The sequence below is a fragment of the Trichechus manatus genome, unplaced genomic scaffold (assembly GCF_000243295.1).
Source record: "Trichechus manatus latirostris isolate Lorelei unplaced genomic scaffold, TriManLat1.0 scaffold00010, whole genome shotgun sequence".
Classification (NCBI taxonomy): domain Eukaryota; kingdom Metazoa; phylum Chordata; class Mammalia; order Sirenia; family Trichechidae; genus Trichechus; species Trichechus manatus.
Window position 1 is genome coordinate 16,429,276 of NW_004443946.1, and position 20,570 is coordinate 16,449,845.

At 41.5% G+C, this 20,570-nt stretch overlaps 1 protein-coding gene across 1 annotated transcript in view; it reads right to left on the reverse strand.

The window, feature by feature from the left end:
* Window positions 1-10,295: 10,295 nt before the first annotated feature.
* LOC101350526 (coiled-coil domain-containing protein 170-like) overlaps window positions 10,296-20,570 on the reverse strand; it is a 47,603-nt gene continuing 37,328 nt past the window's right edge. The window contains exons 7-10 of the mRNA XM_004371104.1: window positions 17,222-17,446; window positions 16,024-16,242; window positions 13,403-13,541; window positions 10,296-10,378 (exon numbers count right to left, since the gene is read on the reverse strand). Coding sequence (XP_004371161.1) covers window positions 10,296-10,378; window positions 13,403-13,541; window positions 16,024-16,242; window positions 17,222-17,446 — 666 coding nt within the window. The remainder of the gene's footprint in view (window positions 10,379-13,402; window positions 13,542-16,023; window positions 16,243-17,221; window positions 17,447-20,570) is intronic.

Below are 20,570 nucleotides of genomic sequence, written 5' to 3' on the forward strand. Positions count from 1 at the left end.
AATCAGGGGTGGAAAGGAGGAGTGTGCTGTCACAGTATGGGGAGAGCAATTAGGGTCACATAACAATGTATGTACAAATTTTTGTATGGGAAAAAATTTTTAAAAATTTTAAAAAAAGAATGATAAAGTAAATATAGCAAAATGTTAACAATTGGTCAATCTGGGTAAAAGGTATATGGGTTTACCGTTCTTATTTCTGTAAGACTAAAATTAATTTAAAAGAAAAAGTTTTTAAGAATTGGTTCTGAGACATTGAATACGTATATATATTTCAGCTGCAAAATTTACATTGTCGCATTAACATCCTTCAGAGCTCTCTGTGCCTACCAGCTTTCTACTCTTCTCCTTATTACTAAACTAAGCGAAGTAAAACATCTTATCTGCATAAATACAGTTATATTGTCCTTACAAATAAAAATTTGCATGAAAACCAAACTAAAAATTACCGGCATGACACATTAAATTTCTCTTAGGTACACAATATAAATCCTATTAGGCTAGCCCTGGTTTAGGACACTGGGCCTTAGTACAGATTATCAGTGACTTTTTTTTCATAAGTTGTTTTAATTCATTATTAAATGTGTAGAACTATGCAAGCGTATTAGCTCAACATCACAATGTTTACGGGACATTGAGCTTCTGTTAAGGGTGATGGAAAAATTCAAGAACAGTTAATGGTGGTGGTTGAGCAACATGATGAACATAATTAATGTCATCAAACAGTGTATGTGAAGATTGTAGAAATGTCAAATGTTTTGTTACCTATATACTTATCACGTGCAAAAAAAAAGATCTTCCTTATAAATAATGCATGAAGATAAATTTAATATAATTCAAATCTGAATTATCAAAATGCCAAAACTTAGAGATAACTAAGAAGAAGTTGTACGGTAAAGGAGACAAAGAGAGATACTACCCGTTTTACCCATTTTGAAAGACTGCCACAGTTTCCAGATATTGGCATCACATCTTTTCAAAAAAGATAATCCTAACAGAAGGAGAGCCAAAAGATAGGAAGAGAGAGAGACTGAACTGAATGACATTTTTTGAGCCCCTAGATAGACCTGAAGCAGACACTTCCGAATTTTTTATTTATGTTAGGCAATAAAGTCTTTCTTTAGTTAAAAAAAAAAAAAAGATAATCCTTTGAGCCTTTTATCAGGATGTTTCTCTCCCTGCTTTTAGAAAAGATATAATTTTCCATGGTGGTTATTTTCAGATAATCCATACACCTCAGCTGAAAGAGTCTTGTTTTTCACCAACAAACCAGCAAGGTCAGCTGCCCTTGTGTTGTACCTGATTGTGTTCTTGGCGGGAACCACTTCAAAGGGTGAATCAAAACCAGGGCTTCGAACCGGTACGCTCAGTTTGAACCCCTGCTGAGAATTTGTATTTCTACCCCAGATATACTAAATCAGAATCTATATTTTGACAAGATCCCCAGGTGATTCTTAAGTACAATACATTTTGAGAACCACTGCTCTCCTAGTGATTCTCAGAACTGGTCCCGAACCAGCAGCATTAGCATCACCTGGAAAATACACATTCTTAGCTGGGGTTCGAACCAGAATGAACCAGTTAGAAGCCTGGTCAAAACAAGACTGCAAAGGGAAATTGCAAATTAATTACCTACACATGTGCTTGAGCAACCCTTCAAACCAAAACCAAGCCTGAACAAAACAAAATTGAGTACTTCTAAATAGGATGGAAACTTAAAATATTAATTTTGAGGTGCTATCCTAGCATGGAAGCAGCAATCAAGAAATCAAAAGACACATTGTATTGGGCAATCTGCTGCAAAAGGCCTCTTTAAATTATCGAAAAGCTAAGATGTCACCTTGAGGACTAAGGTGTGCCTGCCCCAAGCCATGATGTTTTCAATCCCCTCATATGCATGCAAAAGTTGGACAATGAATAAGGAAGACTGAAGAAGAATTGACGCCTTTGAATTGTGGTGTTGGTGAAGAATATTGAACATACCGTGGACTGCCAAATGAAGAACAAATCTGTCTTGGAAGAAGCACAACCAGAATGCTCCTTAGAAGCACGGATGGCGAGACTACATCTCACATACTTTGGACATGTTATCAGGAGGGATCAGTCCCTGGAGAAGGACATCAAGCTTAGTAAAGTAGAAGGTCAGCGAAAATGAGGAAGACCCTCAACGAAATGGATTGACACAGTGGCTGCAACAATGGGCTCAAGCATAACAACGTTTGTGAGGAAGGCGCAGGACTGGGCAGTGTTTCATTCTGTTGTACATAGGGATGCTATGAGTTGGAACCGACTCACTGGTACCTAACAACAACAACAATAAAAACACCCCAGCATAAGCAATATTGTTGTTAGCTGCCGAGGAGCCAGCCCCAGCACGCAAGTCTCCACTGACAGACAGGTGGTGGCTGTACTTGAAGTGCACCGGTCAGGAATCAAACCCAGGTCTCCTGCATGGAAGGTGAGAATTCTACCACTGAACCACCACTGCAGAGAGACTATGCACAAAAAGAAAAACAAACAAGTCGCCATGTAGTCAATTCTGACTCATTGCGACCCCATGTGTTTCAGAGTAGAACTGCACTCCATTGGGTTGTGAAGGGTTTTGACCTTTCAGAAGTAGATCACCAGGCCTGTCTTCCAAAGGTACCTGTGGGTGGGTTTGAATCAACACTTTGTTTAACAGTCAAGTGCTTATCAGTTTATACCACCAGAGCTCCTTGGTACTTGAATATGGGTCCATAAATAACAGCTGCCTGTTGGGTCTGTTATGTCAGTTTAAGTTCTCCCTACTTCCTACAATCCAGTGACCAAGGGGGATAATGCTCAACAGCCGGAAGAGGAAATAAGCCACACTAAGGCACTATTTCTTATGCGAACATTAGTTTCATACCTGTTTGCCACACAATAAGTTATCTTGTGTAGTTGAGGAAGTTGTTAAACCTTTCAGATATTTAAAACTACCATCAATCCAGTGGATGAAATTTCCTTGAGAAGGATATTCACGTATCTCCAAAATGAGGGGAAAAAAGGTTATTCAGGAAGATGCCAAGAAGAATAACTGATACCCTCTTTATTCGTACTCTGTGAACAGCAGTTACAGTAGGAATAAGACAACTACAAAAGATGTTCCAAAACAAGCCTGACCTTCAGAGAAGTCATAAATGACAACTTCTGCTCTGAAAGCCCAACCAATCAGTACCAGTTGCCATCATGTCGACTCTGAATGATGACAACCCCACGTGTGTCAGAGTAAAACTGCTCCATAGGGTTTTCAATGGCTGATTTTTCAGAAGTAGATGGCCAGACCTTTCTTCCAAGGCACCTCTGGTTGGACTCAAAACGCCAGTCTTCTGGTTAGCAGCCAAAAGTACTAACTGCACCACCCAGGGGAGACGAAAGTTCAACACATAAGTCTAAATTCATTAGCCAGAATTGCCATGGACAATCACATTACCCTGATTTCCTCTTAGCTATCCAAGGTGCAGTTTGGGCTATAGCAAATACTTTTGTGGCACCCATATAAATACTACAGGACAAATAGAACAGTCTGTGACTGGCCTAGAAGTGAAAGCCGTCTGGTTCTCAAAAATAGATCAGCTGGATTCATTTCCTGGATTTTATAACCTAGGCCCCTGATTTAAAGACCTGTTAACCAGTTGCTGTGGAGTCAATTCCAAAGGGCTGTTATAGGGGCTATAATCATTTTGTTTCTGACACAGGCATACCTCGGAGATATTGCAGGTTTGGTTCCAAACCATGGCAATAAAGCAAATATCGCAATAAAGCAAGCCACATGAATTTTTTGGTTTCCCACTGCATTTAAAAGTTATGTTTACACTACACTGTAGTCTATAAAAACCATGTACATGCCTTAATTAAAAAAGGCTAGCCATCATCTGAGTCTTTAGCAGGTTGTAATCTTTTGCTGGTGGCGAGTCTTGCCTCGATGTTGATGGCTGCTGACTGATCAGGGTGGTGGTTGCTGAAGGTTGGGGTGGCTGTGGCAATTTCTTAAAATAAGACAATGAAGTTTGCTACATCAACTGACTCTTCCTTTCACGAATGTTTGATAGCATTTTACCCACAGTAGAACTTCTTTTAAAATTGGAGTCTGTCATGGATTGAATTGTGTACCCCCAAAATATGTGTCAACTTGGTTAGGCCATGATTCCCAGTATTGTGTGGTTGTCCTCCATTTTGTGATTGTAATTTTATGTTAAAGAGGATTAGGGTGGGATTGTAACACCCTTACTAAGGTCACATCCCTGATCCAGTGTAAAGGGAGTTTCCCTGGGGTGTGGCCTGCAACAACTTTTATCTTATAAGAGATAAAAGGAAAGGGAAGCAAGCAGAGAATTGGGGACCTCAAAGCACCAAGAAAGCAGCACTGGGAGCAGAGTGTGTCCTTTGGACCTGAGGTTGCTGTGCTGAGATGCTCTCAGGCCAAGGGAAGACTGATGACAAGGACCTTCCTCCTGAGCTGACAGAGAGAGAAAGCTTCCCCTGGAGCTAACACCCTGAATTTGGAACTCTAGCCTACTAGACTGTGAGAAAATAAGTTTCTCTTCATTAAAACCATCCACTTGTGGTATTTCTGTTATAGCAGCACTAGATAACCAAGACAGAATTTGGTACCAGGAGTCGGGTGCTGCTCTAACAGATACCTAAAATGTGGAAGTGGTTTTGAAACTGAATGGATACAGAAGCGGCAGCGGGAGAGGACCAGGAGCAGCAGCAGAACCAGGAGGCCAGCGTGAGACAGGGGTCCCTCTGCGGAGAAGCTCCTAGTCCAGGAGAAGATTGATGAGAAGGCTGACAGAGAGAAACCTTCTCCTGATGCTGATACCCTGAATTTGGACTTTTAGCCTACTTTACTGTGAAGAAATAAATTTCTCTTTGTTAAAGCCATCCACTTGTGGTATTTCTATTATAGCAGCACTAGATGACTAAGACAAGGCCCCAGCATTAGGACTCCCGGACTTGCATAAACCTTTTGATCTTTTTGTACATGTACGTCAGGGTATAGCTGCAGGGATTTTGACCCCAAATATGGGCTCCTGGAGATGACCAGTGGCTTACTTCTCCAAGACTATGGACCCAGTCACCCGTGGGTGGCCCCATGCCTTAAAGCAGTAGCAGCCACTGTACAGATCCTGAAGGTAGCCAAAAACTAACCTTGGGCCAAACTATTCGAGTTCACTCCCCTCATTTGGTACTCACTGTACTGGAACAAAGGGGGGAGTCATTGGCTACTCCAGAGTCAAATAACTCAATACCAGGCCACTCTGGTTGATAATCCCAACATGTTGGTCCAATCTGCTGTCAATCCAAATCCAGCCACCGTTCTCCCCACTCTGCCCCTGGGAGACCCTACCCACCATGCTTGTGTTCAGACTGTGGACCTGGTCTATGCCAGCTGCCCAGACCTACAAGATCAGCCTCTAGCAGATGCTGACTTAGAAATCTTCACAGATGGGAGTAGCTTTGTAGAGGGTGGCCGACGGAGGGTGGGCTACGCAATTGTCAGCCTCACTGAGGCCCTTGAAGCCAACCATCTCCCCTAGGGAGCCCCGGCTCAAAAGGCCAAGCTGATCGCAATGATCCAGGCTTTGCAGATGGCCAAGTCCAAGCAAGTCACTGTTTACATGGACTCGAGGTATGTTTTGGGGGTTCTCTGTGCACATGGGCCTTGTGGAGACAGAGAGGTCTCCTAAACCCAGCCGGCAAAGAAGTCCAACGCGGCCAACAGATTTTACAACTCCTTGAGGCGGTGCTACTTCTTGCCGCCCTGACCATGGTATACTGCAAAGGACATCAGCAGGGAGATACAGCAGTGGCCCAGGGCAACTGAAAGGCCAACCTAGAGGCCAAGCAGGTGGTCAGAACAATGGCTCCAGTGGTAGTTGCTGCCCTCTTTCCACATCCTAGCTTGCTACCAGCCATGGAAGACCCTGGTTACAGTGAAAAAGACCTTTATGTGGCCAATCAGTGGCAGCTCCAGAAAAAGGATCAGTGATTCTGCACAAGGGATGGGAGGCTGTCATGGATTGAATTGTGTCCACCCAAAATATGTGTCAACTTGTTAGGCCATGATTTCCAGTACGTGACTGTCCACCATTTTGTCATTTGATGAGATTTTCCTGTGTGTTGTAAATCCCATCACTATGATGGATTAGTGGCAGTTATATTGATGAGATCTACAAGATTAGATAGTATCTTAAGCCAATCTCTTTTGAGATATAAAAGAGAGAAGTGAGCAGAGAGACGGGGGGATCTGATACCACCAAGAAAGCAGTACCAGGAACAGAGCACATCTTTTGGACCCAAGGTTCCTGCACTGAGAAACTCCTAGACCAGGGGAAGAATTATCACACGAACCTTCCTCCAGAGCCAACAGAGAAAGAATTCCCCTGGAGCCGACACCCTGAATTTGGACTTCTAGCCTACTAGGCTGTGAGAGAATAAATTTCTCTTTGTTAAAGCCACCCACTTGTGGTATTTCTGTTATAGCAGCACTAGATGACTAAGGCAGAGGCTGTTCATTCCACAACACAGGATCTCTGGCATCCTAAAGCACCTACACGAGACCACCTACTACGGGTAGGAAGCGATGTGTGATAGGGTAAAGAGACACTTTGTTGGCCAAAATTTTCAGGCTATTATCAGAGATGTTACTAGACAAAGTGTCACCTGTCAGAAAACCCCAAGACCTTCTCGGCAGCGCCAGAGGGGATCCAATATCAAGGGTCTATGTTCTGGGAGAAGATTGGCAAATAGACTTCACTGAGATGCCCTGGGCTCCAGGCAACTACAGGTATCTATTAGTGTTTGTAGACTCCTTTTCCAACTGGGTCGAAGCATTCCTTTGCAGGACTGAAAAGGCCACAGAACTTGCCAAAAGACCGCTGGAAGACATTATCCCCAGGTTTGGCTTCCCACAAACCATTGGGAGTGACAACAGAACACACTTTACTGCTCAGGTCACATAACTTGTAGCCTGATAACTGGGGATGAAGTGGTGTCTTCACAGTGCATGGAGTCCCCAATCCAGTGGAAAGGTAGAAAGGATGAACCAGACTATCAAAACCCATTTGGCCAAGCTGTGCCGGGAGACCAAAGTTTCCTGGGTTAAGGCCCTTCCCTTGGCTCTGTTCAGGATTAGAGTTGCACCTCAAACTAAACTTAAGGCAACCCTTTTGAGCTTGTGTATGGGCATTCCCTCCTCCGTAACTTTTGGAAGGGCTTAAATACTTTGAATTCTGAGAACATGCATGAGCAAGGTCAACTCGCTATTAAACAAATATTTGTATTTTGCAGTGGGGAATGCTTGACTCTCTTCACAGGTATGCGACGTGGCAGATTCTTCCACAGCTCAAAGTCCCTCTCCACATTTCGAAGCCTGGTAGCTGGATCTATGTCAAGACCTGGAACGCTGCAGACCTGACAGAAAAATCGAAGGGACCTTTTGAGGTGTTGATGTCAATCCCCACTGCAGTCAAGATTGCTGGAAGGGGAGTGTGGATCCACCATTCTCGCATCAAACCAGCTCCCACCCCCGATATGGACCAACAGAGCCTGCAAAAGGGTAAGAACTGGCAAGACAGCGATAATTGGGAGACTCAGCCTTTAGAGGGTTTAAAGATTAGATAATATCTTTAAGAAAAAACACGCAACATAGACAATTGTGCCAGTTGATTGTCACCCCCTGGTGGCCGTGTATGTTGTTTTAGCCTTATTGATAATTATTTTCTGGTTTTGTATGACCTGGTGCTTGCTTCCTGCTGGGTTCAATGACTGACTGTCAACTAGCTCTGTTCATAACTCTGTTCACTTTTTGGGCTCTTGCTTTCCTGTGCACGCTGCTACACACATGTGGCCTTATATAATTTCCATCCTATTCCCTCACCTCTTAGACATCCTGTTTGTCTATCTCCTATGTCTCTCTGGGAGAGAGACAAAATCCCCAGAATGGTAAGATAACTATCTCATAAGTACCTCAAACGCTCTCTGCTTGCAAGATTGCTGGGTCTGCTTCAAACATCCCCCACCAGAACTAAAGGCAATATAGAAGCAATCTCAGTCAATGATTACACCCAAGTACCCCACCTACCAAAAACATCACCAAATTCCACATGTGATAGGTCTCCCTCTGAGTCCATGTCTCATTCACTCTCATATATGGGATTAACATTTTCTGTGTTGAGAACCAAACCCATCCTGTTTGTTCTCAAGTCATTGACCAAGAGTTCAATTCCTCTGATTACAATAAAGACTTTGGCCAACAAACCATCCAGAGTTTCGCTAACTCCAGTGCTACAACCCCAGACAATTGGAATGAGACAAAATGTATCCAAACTAATCTGACCAACCAAACCTGCTGTACAGGGGCACCAACAGAAGGAAGATACCCAAAAATTTCCCAAGAACTCTTTGTTTGCTCTCTAACTATTGCTTGCAGTACAACATGGGCCCTGCACCCCTAGGCACACTTCATCACCTCCGAAGCATATATACAATGCAGCAAGAGAGGACACCAAATGCCCACATGCTGAGCATACAAACCTGAACTTTATGGTTCCCCAGCCCCAAGCTTACAAAGCAACACTTGGCCCAAGCAAGCTCACATCGCCCTCAATAACAGCACCATCACTGAATTTCTATATTCCTCCAACGGCTATGTCTGGATATGCGGATCCAACTCATACCCAAATAGCTGTAACCCAGCTTATCACTGTCCATGCTATGGCCAGCTTATCACTATCCAAGCTATGGATGGGCAACTCCTTGCATTGACCCTGTGACTACCACAAGTCAATGTTCCCTAGGATTTTTGTCCACCTCAGGCACCAGCATCTGAACTTACCAGGCCTCCAACCTAACCTGAAGTTATAGACAAAAGAAAGCACTAGGTTTAATTTTGGCTGTGGCAGGTGTAGTAATACGACTCCTGGCCCCTTGGGGAGGATTTGCCTATCAAGAAGCCACCCTCTGTAATCTGACTTTGTCCATAGAAAATATTGCCCAGTCCACTGCTTGAGCCATCGAAGCTCAACAAAAGAGCCTTGACGCTCTAGCAAAAGTGGTCTTAGACCATTGTATCATTCTGGACTACCTGCTAGCTGAAAAAGGAGGCGTTTGTGCAGTAGCTGCAAGTACGTCAACACCTCAGGAGAAGCAGAAATAAATGTGAAAAAGATTTATGAAAAAGCTAAATGGCTACACAAGTTCAACCAAGGCTCAACTTCCCAGGATATCTGGAATGCAGTAAAGGCTACAATCCCGGGCTTAACATGGTTTCTTCCCTTTCTAGGACCCTTGATGACTGTCATCCTGCTGCTTGTATTTGGGCCTTGTTTGTTTAACCTTTTAGTAAAGTTTATATCCTCCAGGCTCCAGAAGTTCCATCTGCAAATTATATTACAATAGAGATATCATCCCATTTCCCCCGAACCAGTTACAGCCGGAGTCCAGTTCTATGCCAGTGCCTCTAATCAGCATGAAGCTATTACAGAAGAATGACCTTCGGCCCATGTCCCTGTTTGGTCAGGATTTGGACCTTATTCTGGACCCAAATCCTAAAAGAAAAGGGAGGAGTGAGACGGGCAACTACTAGATGGTGGCTGAACAGGGCTAGACTAGACATTCCGACTTCCTCATTCTAGTCCCAGGAGAAACCATAAGGGCCTGGGGCAAATACCAGACAAAACCAGTCTGAGGTGCCCGCGCAAGCCCAGAACAACGCACACATGCTCAGAGAACCTCATCTTGTCCTCCTGGTGACTCATCACTGACATATCGCCGACATGAGGAGGCTGCTGGGAGGAGCTAAGCTGCCATTTTCACTTCACCGTGGCCATTTTGTGAACCCTGAATCCCAGTGCGGCTGTGCTAACCTGATGACGACAACATCATCATAGAAGTTGTCCACCAGTACTGATAGACCACTTTCCTGAACATGCCCTGAAGGAGAGCCCCCAACTCTGTTTTCCTCCCCGTATAAATCCCTGTGCCTGCCGATCAGGGAGCCGTCTTGACCGCACAGGTCCTGGTGTGCTCCTTTGCTTGGCCAACCAAATAAAGCTTTCTTCTTTCGCTTTCACCTGACCCATGTCTCAGTGTTGCGCCGAGAGACCCGGAGGTCTGCTAACATCCAGGCCTCCCTTCCTCTCTATTTTGGAGATCAGAGAAGTGCCAGAGCTTGACTAAGGTTGCAAAGTTGGTTAGAACCAAGGTCTCCTTACAGCCCATTGCTTTTCCGAGAATCTTATCATTTGTTAAATGGAACCCCATAAATTTACCTACCGTTTCTCCTCAAACCCATACTCTCCTCCATTTGCCAGCTCCCCAGACTTGGTCCTAGAGTCACATTCTAGTTTGGCCCCTGAGAAAATTCAACATTCCAGTGTACGGGAGATCTGAATGCTTAACTAGTGACTGGTTGCCAAATTTATTCTACTGTTGGCCATTTGGGTATTTTCCAGTTGGAGCAATTATGAATACTGCCATGAATAATCTTGTAAATGTCTTTTTGTAGACTATACACATTTCTGTAAGGTAAATATGTTGCTGTGTGCCATTGAGTCGATTCCAACTCCTAGCAACCCTATAGGACAGAGTAGAGCTACTCTATAGGGTAGAGCTTTTCTATAGGGTTTCCTAGGCTGTGATCTTTAGGGGAGATCACCAGGTTTTTTCTCCCATGGAGCAGCTGGAGCGGCTAGTGGATCCGAACCTCCAACCTTCAGTTAGCAGCCGAGCTCCTAACCATTATGCAACCAGGGCTATAGGTGTATATATATATATATACACCTATATATATATATATATACACCTATATATATATATATATATTTAGTAGATTAGGCCTGTGGTAGGCAGAATAAAAAAAAAAAAACACCACATCCTAATCCCCAGAATGAGTCGATTCTGACTCATAGCGACTCTAAAGGACAGAGTAGAACTGCCCCCATAGGGTTTCCAAGACTGTACTGTATGGAAGCAGCAGCTGGAAGGGGCAAAGAAATGGAGACTCCTCTCTCCAAAAGAAAGGCAGTCCTGCTGATATCTTAATTTTAATCCAGTGAGACCCATTTCAAACTTATGACCTTCAGAGCTGTAAGATAATAAATTTGTATTATTTAAGATAAGTTTATAATAATTTGTTATCACAGCAATAGGAAACTAATACACTGCCAAAATAGTTTCCAAAGTAGTTTTATCAATTTATGATTTTTACAATTTACATTTTTTTAATTTAAGGAGCACTGGAAAAAAAATCCGTACTTCAGCCCCACACCACATCAAAGTGCATTGGAAACTATACAGACCCAGCAAAAACTTTTTTTTTTAAGTTCATTAGACAATTCTAATGCATCTTGAGGCCGAAAACCACTTACCTAAAGCCTTAAATCTAAATCCAGTTCGCATCATTGAAGAACAGTGTGTCAGTGATTTGGCCACAAGTATAGAAAGCATTTTCTGGAAAGGGTTAGTCCAGATAATTGAAGGGTCTTTCTTCTGCCTCCTCAGTTAACTAACCTTTTGCATTGCTCTGTGGTTGAATGACCAGTTCCTACTAACACAGTTCAGAGTAGCATTAAGACTAAGGCCCCTTTGTGCTTATAGAATATTTTCTTATAATGTGCTCATAGGGTGGCTCTTTCAGAGGCTGCTGCACTTTGGCACCTTGACCTTCGTGGAGAGCTTGGCTTTGGGAGCTGGGAGCTTATACACAGTGCTTGGAATTCCTAAGAGAGGGGATGCCCTGGGAGGTACATGGCCTGCCTAGCTTATGGGATAGCACAGTCCCCCCAGCTCCTGGGTGCTAAGGCTGCAGCAGGAAGCTGGGTAGCCCTGGGGAAATCCTGAATAAGAAAACACAGTAAAACCCGTGAAAGCCAGAACCTATGTAAGGTAGACACCTGGCCGAGAAGGAAAACTCAAATATTTTCCACTAATAGAGAGCAATAGAAAAGTGGTAAGACTGCACCCTGTCAAAGGTGGAAAACTTGTGAGACCAGAAAAACAAGGAAGTCGCATCAAGTTCCACCTCTCACAGGTTTTTCACTGTAGTTCTTACAGCTTAGGCAGGTTGGGCTACAGGTTGGGGCTCTGGGCAGGATGTCCCACCTTCCTCTTTTGCAGGGCTAAGAGGAAAGATAAGCAGGCTTCTCACACTTGCAGCCAGGGGTCCTGAAGTCTGGGGAAAGAGTCCCTCATTCCCCAAATTTGAAGGTCTTTATCCTTGGTAGTAACGTCATCAACTGCTGTGCCTCTCTTGGAAACAAATTTACAAGTCCTGAGGAGCCATGGGCAGTTTCCCTCACAAAGATACAAGGAATGACGATTGGTCTAATGTTGAAACAAGAAACTACCTGGAGCTAGTAGTTCATGTGGTTTCCTGACAGATGCCACGTATCACTGTGATTTCCCCTAAAATTTGAAATATTCTCTGGCACTCCTATGAGATTGCTGCACTGTACCAGGTTGCTTGTCACACAATTTGGGAACCACTGCTGTGACCATTTAAAAGGTGAGTGACTCATTTTTTCCTTAAATGAGTATTCAAGATAATAATTTTCTTCCAAAGTGCTACTTTTGCAAGAGCCAATGTAACTGGACCTGTTCCACCCTAAGAATCCCTCTAAAACTAAGCCATGTAAGAGGTCCTTTTAAGTGCCCACAACTGGCGCTTAGTCCCAATAGGCCTGTGCGGATTCTGACCTTTTCCCATAGACGACATCTTGGGTAAATCTAAAACTACCCTGGAAGATGAGCGGTTTCCTATTTCAAATGAAACAAATTAAAAATTATACTATTGAAAAAGTAGCCCCTTAATTTAAGGATCTGGCCACCATCAGGAAAGCACTGGCAGAAACTATTAAACACTAAGAAAATAAAAATCACACTACACTGGGTTGCACATTTATAAGAATTCTCGATGACCTTCCTACCCCTCAACATTTCAGATCTGATTTTCACACTCTCAGTTAATCAAATAATTTCGGAAGCCATAGATGATAACTTTACCTGGATTCCTAAGAGGGATTTCAAACCCAATAAATTATTCATTCTAAAAACAGACTGTTAACTATGGCTATAAATATTCCAACTTAAACACAAGTTCTGATTAATATCCTACTTAAAATATAGTTAATAAATATAATTAGATAACTATTATATACTACAAATAATCTAAAGTAGATCATAATATATAGAACAAAATTATGACAAAAGTTAAACACAAACATACAGGAGAATAGATTCAAGTGAAAATTTTCCAGCGTATTTTATTCATAATGTAGCCATATTCAAGATGCTCATGGAAACATCCATATCTGTTGAGTCCTTATTGGCAGCAATGAAAAGGTAGAACTTCTTTATTCATTCTACTGTTCAGTCTCACCATCAGAAGCAATCTTTGATTTTTTGTTAGATGCTTCATAAGCTTGTATAATAAGCCTTAGCTGATTGATGACTTCCTTGTCTGCTGTTTTCATATTAAATCTCAATATCTTCATAATGGTTTCTCGAAAGTCAGCAAGCTACCAGAACCAAGACACATCATTAGTTGTGCTCACCCCCTTGTTACATACAATGAAATTGGTATTAGAAATGTAATCTTATTAAACACTTCTTTATGAAATGTCGTCTATTCTACATTCAAACAGTATTTGTTTAAATTAAGCTCCTAGAATCACCCGTCACCATCGAGTCGATTCCAAATCATAGCAACACTACAGAACAGAGTAGAACTGCCCTGTAGGGTTGCCAAGGAGCAGCTGGTGCATTCGAACTGCAGACCTCTTGGTTAGCAGCTGAACTCTTAACCACTGCGCCACCAGGGCCCCCCAGGCTCCTAGAATAGGGGTCTATTATAAGAAATCTTTGTCTTTATTTAAAATTTCCTTTACATTTTAAAATTTTTTCTCATTTTAACACTTTCATACCCTTCTTTTGTTATTATTCACCCACAAGGTAATTACTTTTTAGACTTCTGATTTGCTGTATGATAGCAGCCCCCTAAATACATATCTCTCTATGCATCCTCCAAAAACCATAGTGATCAACAAGGAGAACAAATAAAATCACTCATAAATCATCTCTAAAGCATAACTAGACAACGCTACAGATTTCAATTTACATTTAAACAGGGAAAGAAATATCATAAACTAGCAGAGGCAGCTCCAGAGCGTGCACTGGAGGCGGCAGCTGGTTTCCACCGGTGTGAAACACAGACAACTCTATCCCCAGAAGTGGGAGGGTCCACAAACAGGGAAATACTGAGATCAAGTCTGAGACCTGTTGGATCAGAACAACTGGCAACTGGGGAAGGAAAAGGAAGGAACCTGGAAGCACATGGAACCAGAAATGGCAGATATAGACGGCAAGGTTCTTAGGGGAGAGAGAGGTACTTGGAAGGGGGAAGTGCTCCTTGGAGGCTTGGTGGTAAAGGAAAAGAAAAAAAACAATTAGTAGAAATTAAAGGACTTAAATAAGATAGTATCACAGAATCAGATATCACATAAACCCCCACCCCTAAAACAAAAGGCTTGATTTAAGAGTCTCTAGGTGGTGTAAATGGGTAACGCACTCGGCTGCTAATTGAAAGGTTGGAGGTTTGAGTCTATCCAGAGGGACCTCGGAACGAAGGCCTGGCAATCTACTTCCCAAAAATCAGCCATTGAGAACCCTATGGAGCACAGTTCTACTCTGACGCACATAAGGTAGCCATGAGTCAGAGTGAACTGGACAACAGCTGGTTTTAGTACACTTTAGAAACTGCACTTTACTGTGCCAACAGAAGTGGGTGGTATTAAGAAACCTAGTAAGTGACTACCTACCCAACCACCCTAAAGTAGAAACGCCTGAAATTGCTAGCCCAGGAAAATTCAAAAGATTTAAAAATGAATAGATAAATGGCAAGCAATATCCATATAAAGTTACTTTAAGAGAAAAATAGGCAATATCATCCAAACTGTTGTGATGAAATACACCCTGCCAAAACAGCCAAGAAGCACAGGAAACATGCTTGACATAAATACCAATTAAACAAGGATTTGCAGACTTTTTTAAAAAAAAATCTTTCTTTTGGATTAGAAATTTAATAATTCAGAATAGAAATGGATGAAGAAGATGTGATGATTGAACTCATGCAAGAACAAGACAAAACCATCACAGAAATGAAAAATGAATTACCAGTGCTCAAAGGAGAGGAAATTTGACTGAAAACATAGTAAGGGACACTGAAGAGAGGAATAAAAACAACCCTGAAGGTGAACACACAGAAGTTAAAAAAGAAAGTGATAATATAACTTTTTAAGCATCTCTTAAGGTAATTGGTTAAGGTTTCAAATTTCTTAAGCAACTAATATACAGAGGTGTGACATAATTCCACAGTTGCCCAAAATTGACAGTTAACCTTTTAAAAATCTCTTAAAATATTTTCTTTATAAACAGGGAAATTCTAAGCAAGTTTAGAGGCACTATCCTTTTGTCCTAGAATGTGACCCAGCCTCAAACATAATTTCCACAGAGCTTTCATTCTCAGATGACCCTTCCCTCATAGTCATTACTTAGTCAGGAGATATGCACTCAGATCTAATATAAGATAATCATATATCCCACCCCTGCCCACTGGTGACTGGCCAGGGATAGGCACTTGACCTAAGCTGGGCCAATAAGGTCCTTCCTTGGACTTCTCTCCCCTGTCAATGAAACTCTAAATATAAAACTTCACAGTTGTCAGTGGCCATGCTTCCTGTCATATGGAGTCAGTGAGACAGACTGAAGATGACACACAGAGAGACGTCAAGAAGAGAAAGAAAGATCTTAAAAGGTTCCAGGTACTGATTGCAGTTGATTCTGGGGCCCAGGTCCATCTCTGGGAGGTTTAGTTGTTTAATTTCACTTTGATTCTGTAAGTCAATAAATTCTCGTTAGTCTAAGTTAGTTACAGTCTAAGTTGAGGTGAGTGTTTATCACTTCAACTAAAAGAATTTTAATACAGCAATAAGAAAAAAGGACCTCTTGTTCTCGACCTGATGTGTCTTCAAGCTTGCTCTCTGCTGTGTCGAGCTTACGAGTGACAGCACCCAAAATCTGATGCACCCGCTCTCTGTCCGATCTTGCCTCTTGCTCTCCACAGTCTAACGGTGTTTTCATGTTGTCCGTTTTCATAACTGCCTTCTCTTTCATTGTTTCAATTTCTGTTAAAGATCGTCTGAGCTTTTCCATTGTTTTGTTCTGAGAGGGGTAGAGTGTGGGAAAGGGAGGAAATAACAGTAATTAGATTTCTTTTCTAAGTAACAGACAGGCATGATAACTCATGCTTTTCTTTTTAAATTTTAAGAGCTAGATACACGGAAAAGAAAGAAAATTCCACACACTTCTGTATTTAGAGGGCGTTTCTCCACCATCATATTCATCAATATCCAGCATTCACTGAGCACTTTTATAAGCTGGACATTTGGGATTTAAAGAAGTTTGACACATATTCTATATCCTCAAAAGTCTTACAGTCTATGCTGATCAAATACAAAGAGAAAATAACTGACTTTACAGGAAAAGAAACATTGTTGATAAACTGGCAAATTAGTGTACCTTTGGCTTAAGGCACTGAAAGTACACTTGAAACACTATAGCTGAAGGTTGATATGGAGAAGGTCCAAAGAGAAGCTAAAAAAATGAGTAAAATTTTAATCTATTAGCCCAATAAGAAAGGCTAAATAAAGTAAAATTACAACTAAAAGCAAGGGAATTCGAATCAGAACGTTTAGAATACCGATTACCTTTGAGGATTAGGGAGGAAAATACACTGGGACTTAAAAGGGATCGGTAATACTGTTTCTTAAGCTGAATGGTGAATTCACAGACATTCAATTTTATGGTTCTATATGCTTTAGTAAAAGGAGCCCAGGTAGTGCAATGGTTAAAGAACTCAGCTGCTAACCGAAAGATAGGTGATTGGAACCACTAGCCACTCCACAGGAGAAAAGACCTGGCGATCTGCTCCCACAAAGATTACAGCCTAGGAAACCCTATGATGCAGTTCTACTCTGTCATATAGGGTTGCTATGAGTCAGAATTGACTTGATGGCACACAATAACATGCTTAATATTATATATATTCTTTTGTATGCACATAAAATAATTTTAATATTACATTATTTTGAAGTTCAATGAGAAACATGCAGTTTTTGAAAGCCTCACTTCCTCTACTTACTTTAAGGACATTCACTCTGGTCAGTTGAGTTTTCATATTTTTATTTGATAATTTCAGATCACTGAGCTGTTTCTGAAGTTTTTGAACTTTCTTCTCCAATCTTTGAGTTGTAGCAATCTGCACATTCTGCTGAATACGCAAGAATATTTGTTTCTCGTCTTTCTCTAGCTGTTTGAACTTCTCGTCATGCTCTTCTATCTGGGAATTCCTGGTCCTGGAGTTTTCCTTTGCAGAAATCAACAGTATTGAAATAAAGAAGCTGTGCTTTAAGATGGTGATCTACACGAGCATAAGACCAGATCTACTCCAGACTAACAAATTGCAGGCTTAACAATACTTACATTAGTAAAAAAATTTTTCCACTGTAAACATGTGTTGGATTGAATTGTGTCCCCCAAAAAAATATGTGTTGTAAATCCTAACCTTTATCCCTGTGGTTATACAAGATTACACAAGCAAGTGAGAGAAGCAGAGATGGGGAAAAGAGATACCAAGCCACATGAAGATTGCCCAGGAGCAGAAGCTCAAAGAAACAAGGACTTTCCTCCAGAGTCGACAGAGAGAGACAGCCTTCCGCTAGAGCCGGCATGCTGAATTTGGACTTCTAGCCTCCTAACTGTGAGAAAATAAATTTCTGTTTGTTAAAGCCCCCATTTGTGGTATTTCTGTTGTAGCAGCACTAGATAAATAACATGTATTAAAATAATTGGGAAAATAAAATGACAATAAAAGTTATTATTATTACAACATTATAACATGAAAAACTAAAAAATGCAAATGTCAAAAAAGAACAATTAAATAAATTGCATATGATAGATGATTATACATTCCCTAGAAATCAAGTTGTCAAAAATGTTTATTACAATAATTTGTTCTGTTCTACATTTTCCCCCTTTTGATCAGGATTCTTCTATAGAACCTTTGATCAAAATAGTCAGTAAGGTAGCTGGGCACCATCTAGTTCTTCTGGTCTCATGGCAAAGGAGACAGTTGTTCATGGAAGCAATTAGCCACACATTCCATTTTCTCCTCCAATTCCTGACTCTCCTTCTTCCTCTCTTGCTCCAGGTGAACAGAGGCCAAATGTACCTTGGATGGCTCCAGGCACTATATAACCAATTAGGAGGTAGAACAGAAGAACTAAAAATGATATTAGGCCAATTAACTGGGCTGTCCCATGAAACCATGACCCTAAACTTCCAAACCAAGAAACCAAATCCCATGAGGTGTTTAGTTGTACATAAGCAACTCAGCAGCTGCTTTCTTTTCTTTTTTGTAAAAATATTTATCACACATTTGCCAATTCAACTTTTTACAGGTGTGCAACTTATTGACATCAATTACAGCTTCCCTGTGAGCCTTTCTCCTTCCCTCACTCCGGGGGTGGGGCTGTAGGGTCCTCCTCCAGCACTGTATAACCTTATTAGACCACAGACTTATATGCGGTAGGACATTGCCCAAACAGACGTTATGTGGCGCACGACTATGTTCCTAGCAGTGAGATTGCTGGGCCATATGGTATAGGCAGTCCCCATTACAAACATCGGACTTATGTACAACTGTAGTTAGGAACCAAGCCCCATAAAGTCTATTATATCAAAAATCTGAGGTACATACAATGGTTTGTAATAACAATCAGGTGCTACTTCGCGATGCAGAGCAAAACATTTTTACTATTATTGCTGTATTATTATGTTAAAGATGTTTTAGTGCATCTGAAACTGTTTCTTTAATGTTTTGTATGCATAGAAAGGTACACTATATACTAAGAAAAACATTTGACTGGCATTAGATACGAGCCACACCTGTTCTGACTTATGTACAAATTTGACTTAAAGACAGACTTAGGAACAGAATGCGTTCATAATCTGGGGACTACCTGTAATTCTATTTTTGTTTTTTTGAGGAATCATCACACTGTCTTCACAATGGCTGTTACTATTTTGTGGCACAGTGGTTAAGAGCTATGGTTGCTAACCAAAAGGTCAGCAGTTTGAATCCACCAGCTGCTCCCTAGAAACCCTATGTGGCAGTTCTACTCTGTCCTGTAGTGTCGCTATAGGGTTGCTATGAGTCGGATTCGACTTGATGGCAATGGGTTTGAGTTTGGTACCATTTTGCATTCCCACCAGCAATGGATAAGCATTCCAATTTCCCCACATCTACACTAATATTTGTGGAACAGAGCTAAAGTAGTCCTTGACAGAAAAATTATAGTTTAAATAAGTGCATTTTATTAGGAAACTTGAAATGCTAAATATACACCAATTGTTATTCTTATTCCTCTTCCTAGTCTTCTATGCCTTTCTTGTCCTTCCTGACCAATTCAGTCCTAAAGCCATTAGGTGGGCAGAACATAGTAGACATCTGCACCGGAATGAGAATGGAAATGCTGTGACCCAAAGCAGGGTGTCAGAGCCTAAACAAGACAAAAAGAGTGTCTGCCTTGGGGAGGGACTTGGAGCTTGTCTAGGGTGAGGAAGACGTCCACACAGATGAACTATGAAAAATCACTAAGAACAAGAAGGAATCAAAATAGAAAAAAGGATAAAGAAAACAGAGGAAAGTCAAAAGACTAAAATGCATAAAGGAAATACTCCAACTCAATAATAATTAGAGAAATGCAAATTAAATGAGCTATCACTTCATACCTGATGGAGTGGGAAAAAATTAGAAAGCTAGTTAATGCCAAGAAATAGCAGGGATGCAGAGACACGAGAACTCTGTGCATCACTGGTGGGACTATGAACTGACAAGGCTGTTCTGTGAGAGCTGTCTGGCAGTACTTAGTCAAATTAAACGTGTGTGTAACCTATGAGCCACAAATTTCAATCCTGAGCATACACTTGTGGTGAAATAAGTTCGTTTTGCTTGGTTCTTTGGAAAAATAGCTTGAGAGATTTTTCCCCTAAGCCTTGAGGAGTTACCTTTGCCCTAGTTTTCTACCCTAGTGGGTTTGTTATTTTTGGCCAGGTTGATTGACTTTTCCTGGGTGTCTTAGGTATCTAGTGCTGATATAACAGAAATACGACAAGTGGCTGGTTTTAACAAAGAGAAATTTATTCTCTCACAGCCTAGGAGGCTAGAAGCCCGAATTCAGGATGCCAGCTCCAGGGGAAGCATTTCTCTCTCTGTCAGCTCTGGAGGAAGGTCCTTGTCATCAATCTTCCCCTGGTCTAGGAGATTCTCTGTGCAGGAACCTCAGGTTCAAAGGATGTGCTCTGCTCCCAGCACTACTTTCTTGGTGGTATGAGGTCCCCCATCTCTCTGCTTGCTTCTCCCTTTTATATCTCAAAAGAGATTGGCTCAAGGTACAATTCAATCTTGTAGATTGAGTCCTGCCTCATTA